General features: G+C 41.6%; 1 protein-coding gene across 9 annotated transcripts in view; it reads left to right on the top strand.

Moving 5' to 3' along the window:
• The window catches only part of TAF3 (TATA-box binding protein associated factor 3), a 121,912-nt gene that overhangs the window by 82,699 nt on the left and 17,231 nt on the right, over window positions 1-21,982 (top strand). For 6 of the 9 annotated variants that reach the window (XM_055543503.1, XM_055543505.1, XM_055543508.1 and 3 more), the window contains 2 exons: window positions 4,452-6,280; window positions 13,788-13,870. In XM_055543503.1, coding sequence (XP_055399478.1) covers window positions 4,452-6,280; window positions 13,788-13,870 — 1,912 coding nt within the window. Of the gene's footprint in view, window positions 1-4,451; window positions 6,281-13,787; window positions 13,871-14,281; window positions 14,502-21,982 lie in introns of those variants that run through there. The other 3 variants (XM_055543504.1, XM_055543510.1, XM_055543506.1) reach the window with 2 other exon arrangements.

The following is a 21,982-nucleotide window of genomic DNA, read 5'->3' on the forward strand; positions in this document are numbered from 1 at the left end:
GCCCATGGAATTTCCCAGGCAAGAATACTGAAGTGGGTAACCATGCCCTACTCCAGGGCATCTTCCCAAACCAGGGATGGAACCCTGGTCTCCTGCATTGGCAGGCGGGTTCTTTACCACTGAGTCACCTGGGGAGCAGGTACCCTTGCACATGTTAGACCAAAAAGGAGGCTGCAGAGAAGTTTGGTGGAGAAGCATGTTTTGCTCGTCACTCCCGTGGGAAATGTAGGAAGTGTGGATTATTTATTTGTGTCATCAGTGAAGGAAGTTGGAGTGGTATTTGTAGTGTCTCCCCGACTCCTCTTAATATCTGTGGAATTTTTTAAACAATGGACATCAATATAGATCTTTTTCTTACATATCATTAAAAGAATCTGACAGTTGTTCTGCATTAGCAAAATATTGATTTGGTAAATATGGGTAAAAGCTATTTGTGAGTAATTTGTAGCACTTAGAACTTTTCTATCAGTTTGAAATTATTTCAAGTTGAAAAATTTTCACAATCAAATGTTGACTTGAGATCATTGATTGTTTAAAGAGATTAACTCCATCTTTTTCTGCATGTTGTAATCTTCTGCTACCAATTAAAAATATTTTAAGTGATATTTCTAACTGTGCAGATAAATTTGTGCTGAATCATTCATATGGTGCCTGCTGCTGCTACTGCTAAGTCGCTTCAGTCGTGTCCGACTCTGTGCGACCCCATAGATGGCAGCCCACCAGGCTTCCCCGTCCCTGGGATTCTCCAGGCAAGAACACTGGAGTGGGTTGCCATTGCCTTCTCCAATGCATGAAAGTGAAAAGTGGAAGTGAAGTCCCTCAGTCGTGTCCGACTCTAGCAATCCCATGGACTGCAGCCCACCAGGATCCTCCATCCATGGGATTTTCCGGGCAAGAGTACTGGAGTGGGGTGCCATTGCCTTCTCCATATGTTGCCTATTGTTCCCTTTTTGACAAATGAAAAAGTATTGTTATATATGGACAACGTTTGACAGAATGAGAAGTTACTTCTTAATATGTCAGGTTTTTACTTAGATTGGATTATAGTGTTCACACATTTTAATGAATTTATATGAAGAGTAAGGTTCTTGGTAGAGTAGACATGAATCTCTCCCAGTAATTTAACATTAAAGAAAAAAATACGGGTTCCTACCCTGGTTTCTGCGTTGTTCTTCATATGTCATCTTTTTTAATGGCCTTTTTTTCCTCTTAGAAGTGTAGGACTTACATCATAATTTATGGGAGTCCTTGATGAATGACAGTGCTAGCAGTCAATTATAACACACGTCGGCATTTTGAGTAAACCCTCTCACAGAGAAGAATCGGATCAAGAGTCATCACTGTTACCTTTAGCCAAATCTTAGCATAAGCAGGAAGGGAGACACCAGTTTTGTAAATAATTCTTAATTGTACCTTTGGCAGCATGACCGTAACACTTGTGCAGAACTAACCTGCTTGAGTAAAATTTCTGTTACCCTTCCAGAGTCTCCCCGGCAGCTCCAGACCGCTCTCACTGCAGGATAGTTGTTAGGGCAGATGGCTGCAGTGGTGGCCACTTGACCTGTAGCTGCTAACTCCAGCCGTGCCCTGTTACGTGGTCTTAGAGAGATTGTAGTGAGGAGAGCTGGTTTTTTTTAAATCTTCTCAAAAAGGATTGTAAAGTCAATTTTAAAAGGTGTATCTCTATTATTGGTCATTGTTATTATTTAGTAGTTTGAATACTTACCCAACTCTAATTAGCAATTATTTTTCACTGTCCTCACAAGATAAGCAATACTAGGGTGTCCCCATCTTCTGGATCAAGGACCTGAAGCACTGAGAAGTCAAAAAGAACTTATTTTAAATGTCACAGTAATTTTCCTTGAACTGTTTCTTCCCCCCAATATTTGTTTGTCACATGAATACGGAAGAGTCTTTCCCTCTATTTTAAACATTTTTAAACAGTAGAAAGTGAGTTCTCAGTTCTCTGGAAATAATCTTTAAAATACTTCTCATATCAAGTAACATCACCTGTTTGACTTTAGAGCACAGCTTCTGTTCTTGTATCTATATTTGTGTTATATTAGAAAGAGTTGTGACTCAAATTTTTTATACTATTTTTTATACCTTTGTGTAGTAACATGTCAAAAGATCAGGTATCTTGTAATATTAAACTTCTGTTAACCGAATTATATGCTATTTTATAATACAGCTGTTTTCATGGATAAGTATAGGAAAATGCTAAAAACCACTTTTAGGGTATTTTCCAGATTTTTTGTGAATTGTGCTCATTACACACATACACACAATGAGTACTTCATTGCCATTCACCTGTATTCAAGCCGAAATTAACCTGCAAGAGGGGGTTTGGGTGACAGTAGAGAATAAACCATTCAGTAGCTATTATATATTTGTCTTATTCCAAACTCTTAGACCACAGAATTAAAATAACTCATGTAATAGAAAACCAGACACTAATTATGCAGAATCATCAATTAAGTCTGTTTGAACAAGCATAAGCTAAATCAGTTGTATTCATTTATTTGAACTTTGTAATATTTAAAAAATAAAATATATTTGCTCAAGTGGAAAACTTTCAATACCAGAAGAATGGATAAATAAGCATGGTACATTTTTACAACAGTGAAAATGAACTGACTACATCTACCTGCATGGACATAAGAGATGCCCAGAAACATAATGTTAGGGGGGAAAAAAAGCTGAAAGGTATTGTAGTATGATACCACTTACATAAAGTTCAAAAACAAGTCACTGCATACAAAAGTGGTAAAACTGTACAGGAAACAAGGGAAGGATAGTAAAAAGAAGAGGAGTTACCTGGAATGGGGCGGAGAGGAGAGGGGAGAGCATCCATCAGAAAGTAACCAAGGGGCGTCTCGATGGCGCTGCTAGGGTTGTCTTCTTGAAGTTGGGTGGTGGTTTTACAGGTATTCATTCATCGTTATGCTTTATGCCTTGCATGCAGTCACACTCTCTGTTATGTATCTGTTTCTAATTCAGAAAACTGTTATAAATATTTTCACACTTTCCTGTTCTTATTAAAGCTTAAGTCTTTCTCTTCCAGCAAAATCCCCTCTTCCATTTTGATTAATTTTGATGCCACCATTGATGCTTTCTTATAAAATCTTTAAGCACAAAATATTTGTAAATTAAATTAATAAAAAGAAGCATTTGTGTTTTTAAGTATTTTTATAATTCATTTATATTCCTCTAAACCACATAAAACTTCTAGATGCATACAAGTTATTAGGGACTTGAAATAAAAAAAAGAAAATTAAACATTAAAAATAAAATAACAGAACTGGAATGATCCTCCCTAGCTTGTAGAGACCCACTTTGAATCAAGCATTATGTTAAAAAATTTTTTTCACTTAAATGTAAGCAGCCATCATAAATTATTCTAATACTTTCTGAGGTTCTTATACAGTTTCCTTGTGGCCCCCTCCATCTCTGTGTCATCTGTTCCTTCATCCTCTACTTCTCCATTCGCAGTCTCCAAATACCCAAAACGCTCCCTCATTCGTCAGGTCTTTTCCAGGTCTTTGACACGGAGGTAGTCTGTTTCTCCTTTGAGCTGCTATGAGGCTTTGTCTTATGGTCCTGATCACTTTCTACGGGCGGTCCACCTACATGGTGTCTCCTGCTGAACTGTAAGGGCTTTTAGGTCGTGGTTTATTCCTGACTTCCTCCAGCAGCCCTTTCAGCCTTTATCATCGTGCATGGTAGATGCTTGGTTAATATGTGCAGAAGGAAAGAATCTGACCCCACAATAACTTGGTCAGGTTGGCAGGGCAGGTAACATTAGCCCCTTTTGAGAGGTCAGAAAACAGCCTCCAAGAGGTTGAGAGACTGCCTCAGGCCTATTGCTCTGCGATGCCTGGATGCCTGTGGAAACACCGTATCTCTAAGGCCAAGCCAAGTGTCTTCCATATCGCCACACTACTTCTCAAAGTGGCTGTCCCTAAGTCAGCAGACGGGAGGAAGAAGTAGCATATGAACTATTAAAAAGTATTCTTTTCTGTCATTTCTGAGGTTAGTAGTTTACATGCTAGCCTATCTCTTGGTTTTTAGAAGGGTGTGTGTTGGGGGGGCATGTACACAAGAGGAAGAGAAAAAAAAGAGAAAGGGAAAAGTCAAGTTGGGAAAAGAATTAAGGAAGCAGAGGGCAAACAAGAAATCTTTAGCAGACTTCAGATCCTGCATTTAGGGCCACGTTGCTCAAAAGGAAAACAGTTCGTGTGTCTCCTGTCGTGGGTTGCCACTCCTCAAACAAAGACGGCATGCGTGTTTGGAAGGTCCTAGAAAACTTAACAGCTCTACTCTCTAACAACTGTCAATAATTTCCTTTCTTTCCTAGAAATCATGTTTGAAGCATTGTTTTTTTTCCCCCCTTAGGGTATTTTTTTTAATATATATATCCTAATAACACTTCTTTTTTCTTCCTTCCCCAGAAGAAGAAGAAGAGCAGGTGCCCACAGATGGAGGCACGTCAGCTGAAGCCATGCAGGTTCCCCTGGAAGAAGATGACGAGCTGGAGGAGGAGGAGATTATTAATGATGAGAACTTCTTGGGTAAGAGGCCTCTGGACAGTCCGGAAGCTGAAGAAATGCCCGCGATGAAGCGGCCACGCCTGCTAAGCACCAAGGGGGACGCCCTGGACGTGGTGTTACTGGAGGCTCGAGAGCCACTCAGCTCGCTGAACCCCCAGAAGATCCCTCCCATGCTGTCCCCCGTCCACACCCAGGACAGCACGGACCCAGCTCCTCCATCACCAGAGCCGCCAATGTTAGCTCCGGTGGCAAAATCACAGATGCCAACCACAAAACCATTGGAAGCAAAGTCGTTTACACCCAAAACAAAGACTAAAACCAGTTCTCCAGGACAGAAGACGAAATCACCCAAAATGATTCCGTCACCAGCCATGGTTGGAAGTCCTATTCGGTCTCCAAAAACCATATCCAAAGAAAAGAAATCTCCTGGACGTTCCAAGAGCCCCAAGAGCCCTAAGAGCCCCAAGGTCATGAGTCACATTCCCCAAGTACCTGTCAGACCTGACACACCCAACAGGACTCCTTCAGCCACAATAAGTGAGAAAATCAGTAAAGAGACTGTTCAGGTGAAACAGATACAGACACTGCCTGATGCTGGGAGACTGAACAGTGAGAGTCAGCTCAGAAAGGCTGTCGTCACCGACAAGACCATCGACGACTCCATTGATGCTGTGATCGCACGGGCTTGTGCGGAACGCGAGCCCGATCCTTTCGAGTTCTCTTCTGGGTCTGAATCAGAAGGAGACATTTTTACCAGCCCTAAGAGAATTTCAGGTTCAGACTCTGCTACCCCCAAAGCCTCCACCTCCTCCAATAATTTCCCCAAGTCTGGATCCACCCCTCTGCCTCTTTCAGGCGGAACTTCAAGTTCGGACAATTCGTGGACAATGGACGCATCCATCGACGAGGTGGTTCGGAAGGCCAAGATGGGGACCCCTCCCAGCATGCCCCCCAGCTTCCCTTACATTTCCTCCCCTTCGGTCTCTCCTCCCACCCCCGAGCCCGCGCACAAGGTGTATGAGGAGAAACCCAAACCGCCGGCCTCCTTGGACGTTAAAAAGAAGTTGAAAAAGGAACTGAAGACGAAGATGAAGAAGAAAGAGAAGCAGCGAGATAAGGAGAGGGACCGGGACAAAAGCAAGGAGAAAAGCAAAGAGAAGGAGAAAGGGAAGGAGAAGGAGAAAGACAGGGAGGCCAGCAAAGAGGCCAAGTATCCCTGGAAGGACTTTCTCAAAGACGAAGAGGCCGATCCCTACAAGTTTAAGATAAAAGAGTTCGAAGATGTGGATCCAAAAGCCAGGTTGAAAGATGGGATTGTAAGGAAGGAAAAGGAGAAGCACAAAGACAAGAAAAAAGACCGAGAAAAGGGCAAAAAGGACAAAGAGAAGCGGGACAAAGAGAAAGTGAAAGAGAAAGGCCGCGAGGAGAAGCTGAAGGCCCCCCCAGCCCCGCTGGTCCTGCCCCCCAAGGACGTGGCGCTGCCCCTGTTCAGCCCCACGGCCGCCATGCGCATCACGGCCGTGCTGCCCTCCCTGATGCCCGTGCTCCCCGAGAAGCTCTTTGAGGAGAAGGAGAAGCCCAAGGAGAAGGAGAGGAAGAAGGACAAAAAGGAGAAGAAGAAAAAGAAAGAGAAAGAAAAAGAGAAAGAGAAGAAGGAAAAGGAGAGGGAGAAAGAGAAGCGCGAGAGAGAGAAGAGGGAGAAGGAGAAGGAGAGACACAAGCATGAGAAAGTAAGCACTCTACCTTTGGGGCCCCGTTTGAACCCTGTCCTGGTGGAAAGTGCAGGTAGAGCCAGCAGCGGTCTGTCTGTTCTGGATGTAAATCACCCACGGCTTAACTGGAAGCTGGTCTGTAATGTGTTTACAAAATTTAATTTTAATTCTCAAACCCATAAACCTGTCATCAGCCTCCCCACTCCCCTGCCCTGCCCCCCATACACCAGAAAATGTTCAAAATTCATAAGCCTGAGAGGAATCTAATCCATAGGCCATCATATCTCTGTTAGCCACACTAATCTCTGGCCAGTTTAAAAAGATCCATACTCGTCAATTGTAAATAGTATTTTTTTTTTTTTTGTAATTATCAAGTCTGCTGCGTACCGATCTGTACCCAAATAGTAGATATCTGGAAAAAGCTGGACCTAGTTTTCTCAGAGCGGGCGAAACCATGGCCCTGCTCTCCTAAGAGGACAGCAAGGCCCACAGGTCCTCACTCCCTGACACGGCTCTCTAGTTGGTGAGCCGTTTTGCAAGTATTTAAGGTCATGCCTGTCTTCTGCTTTCTGTAACATGTCTTATCCTTCTGTTTTCTGCTTTAATAAGATGAGGACACGTCTCTTGAGTATCTAGCTCATCTGACAGCCTGGTTAGTGGGGAGAAACTAATGCTGAATATTTTCCATGTAAGTAGCTCAGGCTTCCATAGAACACAGTCTAAGAAACCGATGTATCCATACATCCTGCAGTTTGTAGCGGGAAGGACCTCGAGCCCTGTGGCACAGGGTGTGACCTCTGCCTTGATAGCTTTGCTCTCGCCCCACCATTCTTTGGATTACAGTGGTTGACTGGTTGATTAGACAATTTCTTTTAAACTTTCTTAAAAAGTGTCCAAGTATTCCTGCTGCCATACATGCAGACCCTCACAGATCCTCTCCCTGCCCTCTGGGAGCATCCCTCTTTGAGGCTGGCTACAAAATCATACCCAGTAATATTTCCCACATGGTAAAGTGTGCTGTATTTGACCTACAGCAGCTCCATAATCCATACTTTTGCACTGATTTTCATTTCAGACTTAACTGGGGAAATTAGTTTAGCTGATGAGCTAACCAGAATAATCGCAAATTTTCCTGCCTAACTTTATTCTTTCTCTGTTCCCCTTGGCTATTATTCTAAGATATAAAGAAGTAGAGTGGAAATTCTGAAATTAATAACTGAACATCAGCAGGTTAACAAGGCATAGAAATCCAACTCTTTTTTTGTCCATTTTTGAAATTGCTTTATTATTGCATTATTTTCCCATGGTACCTGGAAGTTTTAAAGCACTTCCACGTGCCTTAGTTTCTCCCCTGACACCCATGTGACATGGGTCCGGTGGGTATTGTTATAACATGTATGGATGAGACATAAACATGTCTCGTGTTTATGGATGTTTATGTTTATGGATGAGAAACAGCCTGAGTGACTTGTCCAGGATTGAGGTCACAGCCAGCAAGAACCAGGTCCTTTACACACAAACTTGACTTCCCATTTTGAAATGTTTACAGCAGTTAGCCGCTTGTCCGTTAGATACGTAGAAACTTGGCAGAAGAGCCCTTAGCAAATCAAGAGTACGGTTGCTTTCACCATCTCAAGCCTGGAAAGTCCATGGTGGGGGTTTCAGTGGCCACTGTGACTTGAATAAAGCGCATCAGGTTAGCTGGTAAAACGACTCCTGCCTTTGGGAAGGACCAGTCCCTCAGACCATCGTGGTTGGAGACTCAGCTACAAGCCACACAGATTTCACCTAACAGAGGTAATCAGGCCCTTGTATCAGTTTTGATGGTTATGGAGCAGTTTTTAAAGATAAAAACTTATCAAAATCAGCCATCAGGGCTTTAAAATTAATAAACGTTGCTGTCTCTGGAGGTCAGCCCGAGTTCCCACCCTGACCTTTCCAGCCTGTGAGCTTGGGCGCCTGGGCACATGGGTGAGAGTAGCTCTCCTCACCACGTCCCCTGGGGCAGCCTGCTGCGCCTCACTAGTCGTCTTACTTCTGCGCACATATAAGACTGAGTGGGGCGAGAGTGGTCTCCCCGGTTCGAGCCTCTTGACAAAAGGTCCCAGGTGTCTTTCTTTTCTGTGTTAAGTATACTGTTGACTCATTTCCATCATGTTCTCATCAGCTTTGACAATGAACTAGTGAAATGAGGGGCTTTCAGTAAATAAAATCTAACCTCAGTAAGAAGGGGGGGAATATTCCCTTCCTGTTTCTTGTAACTGTCTGTTCCACGAAGAAACTAGTAACTTCATGTTAAATGAGTCTGGTTGAGTTTATAGACGCTTCCTCAAGCCCATGCCCAAGGCTCTTGAGGCAAGAACTGAACTCTTACTGAGAGCCCGAATCCTGTTTCACTCTCCCCACTGGATCCCACTCGTTATATACCTGACCACAACCGTAAATCTTCTGACCATCTGTTTAATAGTTTAAACAGTTTATCAGTGTTGGCTGGACTATGTTTCTGAATGGAAATAATGTAAAGACCTTCATTGTTAAGAAAGACAGCAGAGTGGTTGCCAGTTGGAATACTTGAGCATCTAAAATTTTAGGTTATTAAATTCAGCTTTCCACCAGTACTATTTCGGGGTGTTTTTCTGATATATTAGCATAGATAGATATCTGAACCAGTTGCTGGCTGAGCTTGCTGCCAGTGGCACACATATATAGGTGTGTGTGTGTGTGTGTTTAACGAAAGAAGTTTAACATTAAAAAAATAGAAAGTAAAAACTTGGCCAGATTATATTGACAAAGCTGCCCATTACCTTTGCAGAAAGTCCCTGTCAGAAGATAAACTTTAAAGCTGGAATGCATGAAAGAGTTCCAAGATAGAATTTAAATTTAAACTGATTCTTTATAGATAAGCTTTTTAAAAATCCACCTCTTTGCTTCAAGTCAGGATTTTAAAAATAAATTTCCCCTTTAAATCTCTTGAGCGATTTTCATTTTTTGCAAGGCCGCACTGCTGGTGTCCTGGAAAAATGGAGAGTTAGAGCTTTATCAGTTGGTGCCCTGAGGTATGTGGCAAAGAAGCTAAATCCTTGAAGATTAGCAAAAAAAATGCAGCACATGGCAATAAGGGGCTTATATGACGACTAGTATTAGTTCAGGTGAAAGAAGTATTGCTTATACATAAAACTGGACAAATCCACTGACAATGTATTTTTAGTTAGCTACAAAGGAGTCTTATATTACTGGACTTTGCTTCTTTAGTGAATTGGGAAGCTTAGTAATCCACTGTAAATGCTCTTCCACCCGCCCCAATTCTCAGCATCAACTAAAGTACTCTTCTTTTATTTTAACCCTTACAAGCTCCTCTTTCCCCTGGATTTTGGCTTCATGCCATTAAAAGATGGTGTCAGTCTAACTGTTCAAGAAATTGAAGCCATTGTCATCCAGTGTTGATTGCCACGGGATGGGCACATGAGAAGTCATTGCATGATTGTAGGAAACGTCCCTGTGTTTTTATCTGGGTGGCTGCTCAGATAAAGTCAGTGTGAACAAAGGTCTGGAGAGAAATTTTTATTTAGAAAGTGTGCTTTCTCTATCGACATTGTTAGCATCCTTACTAGTCTTTTTCTATGCTTGCTTGAATTTTATCTTTCAGTTAAATCTACTTTAAGAATGAAATGAAATTATTTAACTGTTTTTCAGTAGGGTTGCCATATGTCCTGGCTTGCCTGGGACAGTCCAGTTTACACCTGTTACATGGTGTAAATAACAGCTCCTGCTTTCGCTGTCAAAGCTCTTTCTGGATGGGGTAGTCACCCTAATTACAGGGAAAACTTTGAACCGAGGTAACAGGTTCTGAGTCGTTCATTAATTTAGCAATTTTACTAAATATCTCTTGTCCTCAGGGCACATTTATACCATTTTTAATCTGACTTTTAAAATAGCCTGCATTTTTGTTTCCTTTTGCTTTTACATATTGTATCATTTAACTTTTTAAAATAGTAGGTTGTAAAAAGACCATGCCTTGATTCTTTTTGTCCTGCCAAGTCAATGCAGTCAGCCTCAAAAAGCCAGCAAGTTCAGTTGAATGGAGGTGAAGCCAACATTCATCTCAGTTTCCATGTAAGCTAGTTTGTTTTCCATAGGAGAAAAAACTGTATTTTACAGTCTACCCTAGCCATCTCACAAGTACGTGTCGCTCATCATAAAAGACATTGACAAAGAAACTGAATAGTTCCCTGTAGGGTATCAGCATCACCAGAAGAAAAAGACCCAAACTATGTGGCAAAGAGTCACAAATAGTGTGGTGAAACAGAGGATGAATTTGGGGGCAGAGAACTGAATTTTGGTCATTTACTTACTATGTAACTCTGGCCAAACCACTCAATCTTTCTGAGCCCTCAGTTACATGTGAGTAATAATCCCATCCACACACCTTAGAGAGTTATGGAGATCACGTGGGATTGTGTGTATGAGACACACTTGGTGGAGTGCTGTGCAAGTAAATTGGAATTATTGTGCAGTGTGGTAATAGGAATGGACCCGAGTAAAGTGAGAAGCATAATGATACTAAAGAAGATTTTTTAAAAGGGCAAACAGCTTTATTTTTTTAATAAAGCTTAAGGGGCTTTAATAATAGTATTGTGGGTTGAAGGAATATGGAATATTGCTTCTAATACTAGCATCACTTACAAGTGTATGTGTGAGACCCGAAAATATTTTAGAATTGAAGACATTTAGGAACTTTATATAATTTTTCATTCTCTGAATTAAAAAAAAGAAAAACTGTATTCAGTCCTAGTTTTGCCGTTTTTGTGACCTTAAAATAGAAAAGGAAAAGGAAACAGAAAGAACGGGAAAATGGTTGCTTCACGTATGATCATTCTGTCTGTAAAATGGAAACCATAACACCTGCCCCACCTGTTTGTTAAAGAACCTGAATGAGAACATCTGAAAAAGAACCAGACGTAATGCCTGGCAAGCATTAAGTGTTTTAAAACTGTTTGTTTGCTTGGGACATACTTATTTTCCCAGAGGTAACAGAATGGTGAGAAAAATATAGAAACCTTAGTAGTTTACAAAATAGGCTAGACCATTGGTTCTCAGGTTTGGGTTAGATATAGACGTCTGTGTTCAAAGAATCAGAGAAAGTGAATTCAGAGGTTTTTCTGTGGGTCTCTCTCTGCCCCCGCCCCAGTGACCCTTGGTCCCCGAAACCTCGAGGAAACGACTGGATTAAGAATCGGCCAAAAGTGAGACCATTTAGAGGAGCAGGTTTTTGTGGGGAGACTGATAAGATTTAGATGTGGTGAAATCTTTATAGAGTATTTAGTTGAAAATGTCCAGCAGACAGCATTATATTCTGGTGTTACTTCCAGTCAGTGCTGGTCTAGAGAGGGTGATTTTGAAGACATGACATATTGAAAACTTTTACGACGGAATCCATGAATGTGAGTGAAGTTGGTGTCGGGTGACAAGAGGAGAGGACCCAGCGAGCAAAGAAGGACTTTGTTTGGGTCAGGGAAGGAGCATGGTGAAGATCTCAGTGGAGCAATAGGCAGGAACAGAGAGAGTGTCTAGAAAGAGTGGCTTTAGTTGGGCCAGAAAGGAGAGTGAAGTTGGGTGAGGAGTGGATTTATGGAGGTGGTGAAGTCAAGACTAGAACATGTGAGAGGTCATCAGCTGGAGGGTAAAGGGGAGGTAAGTGTTTGAAATGAGAGTTGAGCCCATTAGAAAGCTGGAGGAAGATAATGGAACCGAGAAGGCAGAGATGCCGCAAATAAGGAGGAAGTTTCTTTCACAGACTGGAGGAGACGGACTCTAGTGTAATTGTGGGTGCAGACATTTGTAGGGAATGGAAGGAGTTGTGCCCAGTGGTTTCAGCATTTTTTCCTGTGGGGTTTGATAAGCAGAAGGGGAAGGAAATACATGGGATGGGTCTTAAAAGCTGTAAATGTTTGAAATCATTGCTTCCGATCAATTCTTAAAATATATCTTAGGCACTTCTGTGTCAGACCCTACAACAGGCACTGGGAAATAGCAATGCACAGAGCAGGCATGGTCTCCACTCTTATCTAGTTTAGCAGAGAATCCAAATAGGCAGACAGTCTTAAAGGCACAGATGAAATTCGAGTTTTGATGGCAGAAGCTGGAGCAGTTTTACATTTTTTCTTTGGAATTAGTGCTCTGGGGAATGATTTCAGATTGGTCCTGGACAAATGGTGAAATGACTGAGAGGCAAGGAGTTGAGGGTGCTTGCAGGATAAGTGGTCATTCAGCAGAGGTTGGTTGAGTACCTCCTGTGTGTCATGCACTGCTCAAGAGAATGAACGAAGTCATAGGTCTTGATGGGACCGTGGATTTACAGAAAACAAACAAAATTCAAGAAGGGGACAGGTTAAACATACAAAAAATGGTAGATTTGATCAATGTGCAATATATTGGTTCTGTGAGATACTATTGGGTTGACCCAGAAGTTCCTTTGGGTTTTTCCTTAATATCGTAGGAAAAAAACCATGATGAACTTTTTGGCCAAAGGCAATATATTGAGCACTGTGTTATAAACTCCTTCCCCTTTAGAACCATTGCACAATTTCTTTTCTTAATTTCTCTTGAGCTTGAAATACATAAATCAGAGGTTGGACCAGTTGTCGCAGTGATTCGCGGCGTCCTCCTGCCAAGCCAGGGATGTTGATGCCTGGCAGTGCCTGGGACATCTCCTCAACAACAAACCACCCCACTGAGAATGCCAGTGAAAACCCTGTCAAAAAACTGTGGTGCAGGTGGTCATTTGAACTGCAGGGCTTTTTCTCATTTTGTTCATTTAAAACACTGATTTTACTATAGAGGATCTTCAAGTCAGAAATTGGGAAGAAGCCCTTTCAATACCATAGTTGATTTGTATGTTCCTTTTCTGATTATTAGCTCAACTATTTGAGCTGGTATCTTCAACTTACTCAGCAGTCACTGCCTTCACCATGAATCGTTTCTAAGTAAATATGTTTTGTCTCTTACAGTATTTTAGATCACTTTTCTACTAGCAGCCAAAAAATGAAGCAGTTCAGTGCTGTAATCACGCTGGGTGGGTCAGTTCTCTTATATGGCATGATAAACATAAGATGAGCTTAATGTTTTTCAAGACCCATAAATTTTATCTTATAATGAAGCTCTTTCTCCAGTTTTTTGCCATTATATATTAAGTCTGGCAGTCACATAAATGTTGCACTGAATGACCAAGGCAACAATTCTTATTTAAAAATTCTGACAATAAAATCCAAGAAATTAATCAAAATTAAGCAAATACAGAAATAGCTCCCATATTTAAAGTGTTTAAAATTGGGGGAATTTCTCATGATGCCTGAGTGTTTGAGAAATGAAAACTAAAGAGCCCCAGGTTAGCTTTACCTCTAGCACCTCAGCCACATTTGAAACTCAAAAGCCTATCAAGTTTGTGGGGATGAGGAAGTAGGGGAAAAGGGAGGTGGTACTTCTGTTGAGAAATGTGTAATTGACTCTAATGTACTGTCTTCGACAGATCAAAGTGGAGCCCGTGGTCCCAGCCCCAAGCCCCGTCATCCCCAGACTGACTCTCCGAGTTGGAGCCGGCCAGGACAAGATGTAAGTACTGGCGTTGCGGTGTAGAGGGCACGAGTTGGAACTTAACGTTCATTCCTCTTCCCTAACGGGTTAGAACTCTACGGATCTTTCCAATGTGAACATGTACAATCAGGCTTCATTCTGAGAAGTCTTCATTCTCAAATGTTTATTGGTTTCTTTCTCAGAGTAAATGCTTACTGCTTTATTCAACATATAGGAGCCTTTCTGCCCACCCCCCACACCCCCCCACCAAGCCCCTCACCCCAGTTCTTCTCTTCTTTTAAAGACTAATACAGGACATTGTTTCTGCTTAGTTTGTGAGGCCCCGATTATCTGAAAAATAAGAAACTGTATTGAATGGACTGACTGCCCACATTACATCCAGGTGGATGTAGTATTAAACCTTCTCAAACGTGTGTTCTCTGTCACCAGGACGAAGAATGAAGATTCTCTTCCTGCTCAGATGGCACATGGTTTTATTCTGTGTGTGCATATAAAACAAGGATAATGCCAAAAGCTTGGTCAAGCACTGTATCAGTGACAACTGAAGTCTAAATTATCCACCCTTTTTTTTTAAGAGAGAACTGGAAATGTAGACCTGGTGCTTACTGTTTTTTTTCTTGATTTCATGGAATCATCACATCGGCCTATCCTTCTTCAAAGTAAATTTGTTGGCTGTGTTTCTTTTATTCATTTTTGTGATATGAATTAAGGCTTACAATGCTCTTATGTGATCCTCATAAGGTGATGAACAAATTTACAACCGTATTTTTTACCAGTAAAGCCTAAAGATGGATTAGTTTACATCACAAGCAATCAAATGTTATATAGAAAATAGGTTTACAAAGCATTTAACTTTCATTCAATTTTTAACCATAAAGATCAAAGTAGGAGCCATGAACTTATTTGTTTAGTAGGTAGAGTAGACAACAGCAAGTTTGCTTTGCATTCTCATCATTCGTTCCATCTTAGAGTTTGTGTGTTGGACAAGGCAATGGCACCCCACTCCAGTACTCTTGCCTGGAAAATCCCATGGACGGAGGGGCCTGGTGGGCTGCAGTCCATGGGGTCGTGAAGAGTTGGACACGGCTGAGTGTCATTTTCACTTTTCACTTTCATGCATTGGAGGAGGAAATGGCAACCCACTCCGGTGTTCTTGCCTGGAGAATCCCAGGGACGGGGGAGCCTGGTGGGCTGCCGTCTACGGGGTCACACAGAGTCGGACACGACTGACGCGACTTAGCAGCAGCAGCAGAGTTTGTGTGCGGCGTGTATTTTATGCAGCCACTGCTTCTGTTAATTCCAAATGTAATACCGAGAAAAAGTCCAGCGTCATTCCTATGAATGATGGTGTAGGGCAAACATGGCCTTCTAGGAGAGTGTGTATTCTTCTGAAGATTGAAAGAAGAAAATCTGGTTAGCGCTTTTCTTGACTAAATTATCTACGTAATTTCCACATTGCTTGTTCTGGTTGTGCCAGCAGAGACCCAGACAGTAGGCTGTAGTATTAATGACAAGCTTAGAAAATGGACCAAAAGTACCATAGATTGAGCTCTTTTTAAACCAAATACTGTGCTGGTGCCCTGCTATCTTCCCTACAAAAATTGTAATCATGTCCTTATCCCTCAGCCATTAGCTAGTTAGCACAGGGACCCAACCAAAGCACCTGTACCTGCCATCTCCTTAGAAATCCTGTCTTGGGTTCATTTCTCTGAAGGAAAGATACTCTTACCTATCTCTGGACAAATACTCTTCTCCTCTCCATTCATATTTTATTCCAGTTTTGTCCTAAATCACCATTACTTCACCTTTCCTTACACATACAAGTTCAGCTTGCTTATTTGTTTAGAGGAATAAGGTTTTTAGAAAGGCATTAATAGTAGTAATCTTCACATCTGCCTTTAAGCATCTTTCAGTTATTCGGTTGACTAATTCCTTTCCCTCACAATAAATCACTCATATACCTAAGGTATTGGAAGTTGTGAGAAATAGATCCTGTGACTCTGGAACAGAATGTCCAGTATTAGGGAAATTATAGTACCCAGACAGTCTAGACAAATTGTTCTTGAAAGTATAACATGTAATGTGAACTTTCTGATATTTAGGAAATAACTCCCATATCATATGAATAATCAATCATTTGACCAAAGTCAGACCCAAGGAAATATATACTTATAATAAACAAAGGACACGACTGAGCGACTTCACTTTGACTTTTCACTTTCATGCATTGGAGGAGGAAATGGCAACCCACTCCAGTGTTCTTGCCTGGAGAATCCCATGGACAGAGGAGCCTGGTGGGCTGCCGTCTATGGGGTCACACAGAGTCGGACACGACTGAAGTGACTTAGCAGCAATGAACAAAGGAATAAATTAAGTGGAATATATTACATTTTAAACTTGAAAGAAAAAGAGGCCCAAGTCACATATTGTTGTTCAGTTGCTATGTCCCGCCTGACTCTTTGTGACCCCTTGGACTGCAGCACACCAGGTTCCTCTGTCCTCCACTGTCTCCTGGAGTTTGCTCATGTTCTTGTTCATTGAGTCAATGATACAATCCAACCATCTCACCCTTTGCTTACCTCTTCTCCTTTTGCCTTCAATCTTTCTCAGCATCAGGGTCTTCCAGAGTCGATTCTCTGCATCAGGTGGCCAAAGTACTGGAGCTTCAGCTTCGGCATCAGTCCTTCCAGTGAATATTCAGGGTTGATCTCCTTGCAGTCCAAGGGACTCTTAAGTCTTCTCCAACACTGAAATTCGAAAGCATCAGTTCTTCAGCACTCAGCCTTTTTTATGGTCCAGCTCTCACATCCATACATGACTACAGGAAAAACCATACCTTTGACTCTATGGACCTTTGTCAGCAAAGTGAGGTTTCTGCTTTTAAATATGTTGTCTAGGTTTGTCACAGCTTTCCTTTCAAGGAGCAAGAGTCTTTTAATTTTATGGCTGCAGTGACCATCCGTGGTGATTTTGGAGGCCAAGAAAAGAAAATCTGTCACTGCTTCTATTTTTTCCCCTTCTATTTGCCCTGAAGTGATGGGATTGGATGCCATGATCTTAGTTTTTTGAATGTTGAGTTTCAAGCCATCTTTTTCACTTTCCTCTTTCACCCTCATCAAGAGGCTCTTTAGTTCCTCTTCGCTTTCTGCCATTAGAGTGGTATTATCTGCATATCTGAGGTTATTGATATTTCTGCTGGTAGTCTCAATTCCAGCTTGTGATTCATCAAGCCTGGCATTTCGTATGATGTACTCTGCATAGAAGTTAAATAAGCAGGGTGACAGTATACAGCCTTGATGTACTCCTTTCCCAATTTTGAACTAGTCCATTGTTCCATGTAAGGTTCTAACTATTGTTTTCTGACCCACATACAAGTTTCTCATGAGACTGGTAAGGTTTTCTGGTATTTTCTTTTCTTTAAGAATTTCTACAGTTTTTTTGAGATCCACACAAAGACTTTGGCAGAGTCAGTGAAGTGTAGTCAGTTAAGCTAAAGTAGATGTTTTCCTGGAATCCCCTTGCTTTCTCCATGATCCAAAGAATGTTAACAATTTGATCTCTGGTTCCTCTACCTTTCCTTTTTTTGTTTTTTTCATTTTTGGCATTTAGTTCAGAAGAAATTCAAAGAATCGAGTGTCCCTACTAAAACAAATCACTTTTCATTTCTGTTTGCTTATTTATGTGAACAAGATTTCTCAGTGTTTCCACTCATCAATATTAGAAATAGAAATTGATATTGATAACACAACATTGTAAATAAACTATACCCTAATAAAAACATTTTGGGGGGTGGATTTTTATCTTTTTTAATTAATTTATTTTAATTGGAGGCTTGACTTTACAATATTGTAGTGGTTTTTGCCATACATTGACATGAATCAACCATGGGTGTACATGTGTCCCCCATCCTGAACCCACCTCCCTCCCCACCCCATCCCTCAGGGTGATCCCAGTGCACCGGTCCTGAGCACCCTGTCTCATGCATCGAACCTGGACTGACGATCTATTTCACATATGGTAATATACATGGTTCAGTGCTGTTCTCCCAAATCATCCCACCCTCTCCCTCTCCCACAGAGTCCAAAAGTCTGTTCTTTATCTCTGTGTCTCTTTTGCTGTCTGGCATATAGTGTCATCATTACCATCTTTCTAAATTCCATATATATGCGTTAGTATACTGTATTGGTGTTTTTCTTTCTGGCTTACTTCACTCTGCATAATAGGCTCCAGTTTCATCCACCTCATTAGAACTGATTCAAATGCATTCTTTGTAATAGCTGAGTTAATGTTCCATTGTGTATATGTACCACAGCTTTCTTATCCATTTGTCTGCCGATGGACATCCAGGTTGCTTCCATGTCCTAGCTATTGTAAATAGTGCTTCGATGAACATTGGGGTACACGTGTCTCTTTCACTTCTGGTTTCCTTGGTGTGTATGCCCAGCAGTGGGATTGCTGGGTCGTATGGCAGTTCTATTTCCAGTTTGTTAAGGAATCTCCACATTGTCCTCCGTAGTGGCTGTACTAGTTTGCATTCCCACCAACAGTGTAAGAGGGTTCCCTTTTCTCCACACCCTCTCCAGCATTTATTGTTTTTAGATTTTTTGATAGCAGCCATTCTGACCAGCGTGAGATGGTACCTCATTACGGTTTTGATTTGCATTTCTCTGATAATGAGTGATGTTGAGCATCTTTTCATGTGTTTGATAGCCATCTGTATGTCTTCTTTGGAGAAATGTCTGTTTAGTTCTTTGGCCCATTTTTTAACGGGTAGTTTATTTTTCTGGTATTGAGCTGCTTGAGCTGCTTATATATTTTTGAGATTAATTCTTTGTCAGTTGCTTCGCTTGCTTCTTCTGCCTTTTCTAAACCCAGCTTGTACATCTGGAGGGTCTCAGTTCACATACTGCTGAAGCATAGGCATAGCTTGAAGGATTTTGAGCATTACCTTGTGAAATGTGAAATTAGCATGTGAAATGAGTGCAGTCGTATGGTAGTTTGTACATTCTTTGGCATTGCCCTTCTTTGGGATTGGAATGAAAACTGACCTTTTGCAGGCTTGTGAGCACTGCTGAGTTTTCCAAATTTGCTCACATATTGAGGGCAATACCTTAACAACTTCAGCTTTTAGGATTTGAAATAGCTCATCTGGAATTCCATCACCTCCATTAACTTTGTTTGTAGTAATGCTTCCTAAGGCCCACTTGACTTCACACTCCAGGATGTCTGGCTCTAGGTGAGTGACCACACAATCATAGTTATCCTGGTCATTAAGATATATTTTTTGTATAGTTCTTCTGTGTATTCTCACCACCTCTTCTTAATCTCTTCTGCTTCTTGAAGAAATCTCTAATTTTTCACATTTTATTGATTTCCTCTATTTCTTTGCATTGTTCATTGAAGAAGGCCTCTTACCTCTCCTTGCTGTTCTCTGAAACTGTGTATCCAGTTGGTGAGCTCTTTCCCTTTCTCCCTTGCTTTTCACTTCTCTTCTTTCCTCAGCTATTTGTGAGGCTTACTCAGTCAATCACTTTGCCTTCTTGCATTTCTTTTTCCTTGGGATGGTTTTGATCACTACCCCCTGTACGGTGTTACAAACCTCTGTCCATAGTTCTTCAGGCACTCTCTTTACCAGATCTAATCTCTTGAATCTATTTGTCACCCCCACTATATAATCATAAGGGATTTGATTTAGGTCATACCTGAATTGGCCTAGTGGTTTTCCCTGCATTCTTCAATTTAAGCCTGAATTTTGCAATAAGGAGCTCATGATCTGAGCCACAGTCAGCCCCAGGTCTTATTTTTGCTAACTGTATAGAGCCTCCCCATCTTTGGCTGCAAAGATGCAAAATAATCCAGGGGTTGGTGATGGACAGGGAAGCCTGGTGTGCTGCAGTCTGTGGGGGTTGCAAAGAGTCGGACACAACTGAGTGACTGAACTGACTACTGATGCAGAATGATCAATCTGCTTTAACTATTGACCATCTGATGATGTTCACGTGTAAAGTAGTCTCTTGTGTTGTTGGAAGTTGTTTGCTATGACCAGGGTGTTCTCTTGGCAAAATTGTTAGCCTTCGCTCTTCTTCATTTTGTATTCCAATGCCAAACTTGCCTGTTATTCCAGTTATCTCTTAACTTCCTACTTTTGCATTCCAGTCCCGTATGATGAAAAGGACATCTTAGAAGATCTTGTAGGTCTTCAGAGAACCGGTCTACTTGAGGTTCTTCAGCATCAGAGATTGGGGCACAGACTTGGATTACTATGTTGAATGGTTTGCCCTGGAAACAAACCAAGATCATTCTGTCACTTTTGAAATTGCACCCAGATACTGTATTTTGGACTCTTTGATGGACTATGAGGGTTACTCCATTTCTTTTAAGGGATTCTTGCCCACAGTAGTAGATATAATGGTCATCTGAATTAAATTCACCCATTCTCATCCATTTTAGTTCACAGATTCCTAAGATATGGATGTTCACTCTTGCCATCTCTTGCTTGACCATATCCAGCTTACCTTGATTCATGGGCCTAACATTCCAGGTTCCTCTGCAATATTGTTCTTTAAGGCATCAGACTTTACTTTCACCACCAGGCACATCCACAACTGGGCGTTGCTTCTGCTTTGGCCCAGCCTCTTCATTCTTTCTGGAGCTGTTAGTAATTGCCCTCCACTCTTCCCCATAGCATATTGAACGCCTTCCCACCTGGGGGTTCATCTTCCGGTGTCATATTTTTTGCCTTTTTATGCTGTCCACGGGACCCTCGAGGCAAGCATCCTGGAGCGGTTTGCCATTCCCTCCTCCAGAGGACCACGTTTTGTCAGAACTCTCCACTGTGACCTGTTTTGTATGGCCCTACACGGCAAGGCTCATAGCTTCATTGAGTTATGCAAGCCCCATTGCTATGAGCAATAGGATTTTATATAAAATACAACATAATCAGTAAAGCAGGGTCTTTTTGTTTGTTTTTTGTTTTTTTAAATCTAAATCCGTGATCAACAACCTACAGCCATGGGTCAGTCCATCCCACTGTGTGTTTTTATGGCTCGGCTGAAAGAAATTAAAAGAAGGATAACACTTTATGACACTTGAAAATTATATGAAATTAAAAGTAATCTTTTATTATTGTAGTATAGGGATCATGGCTTATTCCTTGGCAGTAATGATGGAAAAGAGACAGTAGATTCATATAAACATGCCTTTATGTAGTTTGTATTCACCTGGGGCTGTAATGATGCTCTTTTGAAGTGGAATTAATGAGTAGACTAGGACTCAAAGGGGGGTTTGAATAGTCTAGGGGGAGGAGTTTATTTCTGAAGAACAGGCAGGGAGTAGAGTCTTTTGAAACCATAGGAAAAAGAAAACACTTTACAGGGTTCAAATTATACCCTCTTGTTGGAAGATCTCTAGGACAATATTTAGTTTCTAAATCTTATATAAAGAAATGATGCCTCTGACCCGTGATCCAGGAAAGTGCTTTGAGGTTGGACTGTTTCCTGTCTTCTCTGTTATTGTTCCTGGAAGCCAGACAGAGGGCCCTTGTCCCCCTTGATTGAACACTCCTGCCGAGTGTGGTTTGAAGGGTCTGTGGGGATCCAGTGCCACCTCCTGATTGTATTAAAGTTCAAGGTGACTCCAAGCACCTCAGATGTCTTTAACAGGTATCCCAGGAATGAGGACCCAGAGTTCCCCTTAGTCTATATTGAAGAGGAAACCAAAATACTGATCCTGAAGTTACAGACTCAGCATCTGTAGCTTGCAGGGGTGGTGTGAATGGGAAGAAAGAATGCATTCAAATAAATCAGTGAATAACTGGGTCTGGCCTGATGGCCAAGCTTTGCCGTGATGCCGAGAGAGCAGGTAGGTTTAGCTGGCCTGGGACCAGCGCCTAATGTCATATTGGTCAGGTCAATATGGATGCTTTTGAGGTCCCCCTGGACTTATGTGCCCGAAGGGACGGTGAGTGTCCCTTGTGATCAGAGGCGCTATGGGCTGGCCGAGTGGCAGCTCAGTCACCATGTTACTTATTGTCCCAGGCTTGTCATTTATGAGTCAGTTTATTTTGAGTAAGCCTAGGAAAATTGGGCTAACTTTTAGTGTCTGTGCATTTTGTCATTTCTGTGAAGGATA

This window comes from Bubalus kerabau, chromosome 13 (genome assembly GCF_029407905.1).
Source record: "Bubalus kerabau isolate K-KA32 ecotype Philippines breed swamp buffalo chromosome 13, PCC_UOA_SB_1v2, whole genome shotgun sequence".
Classification (NCBI taxonomy): Eukaryota; Metazoa; Chordata; class Mammalia; order Artiodactyla; family Bovidae; genus Bubalus; species Bubalus kerabau.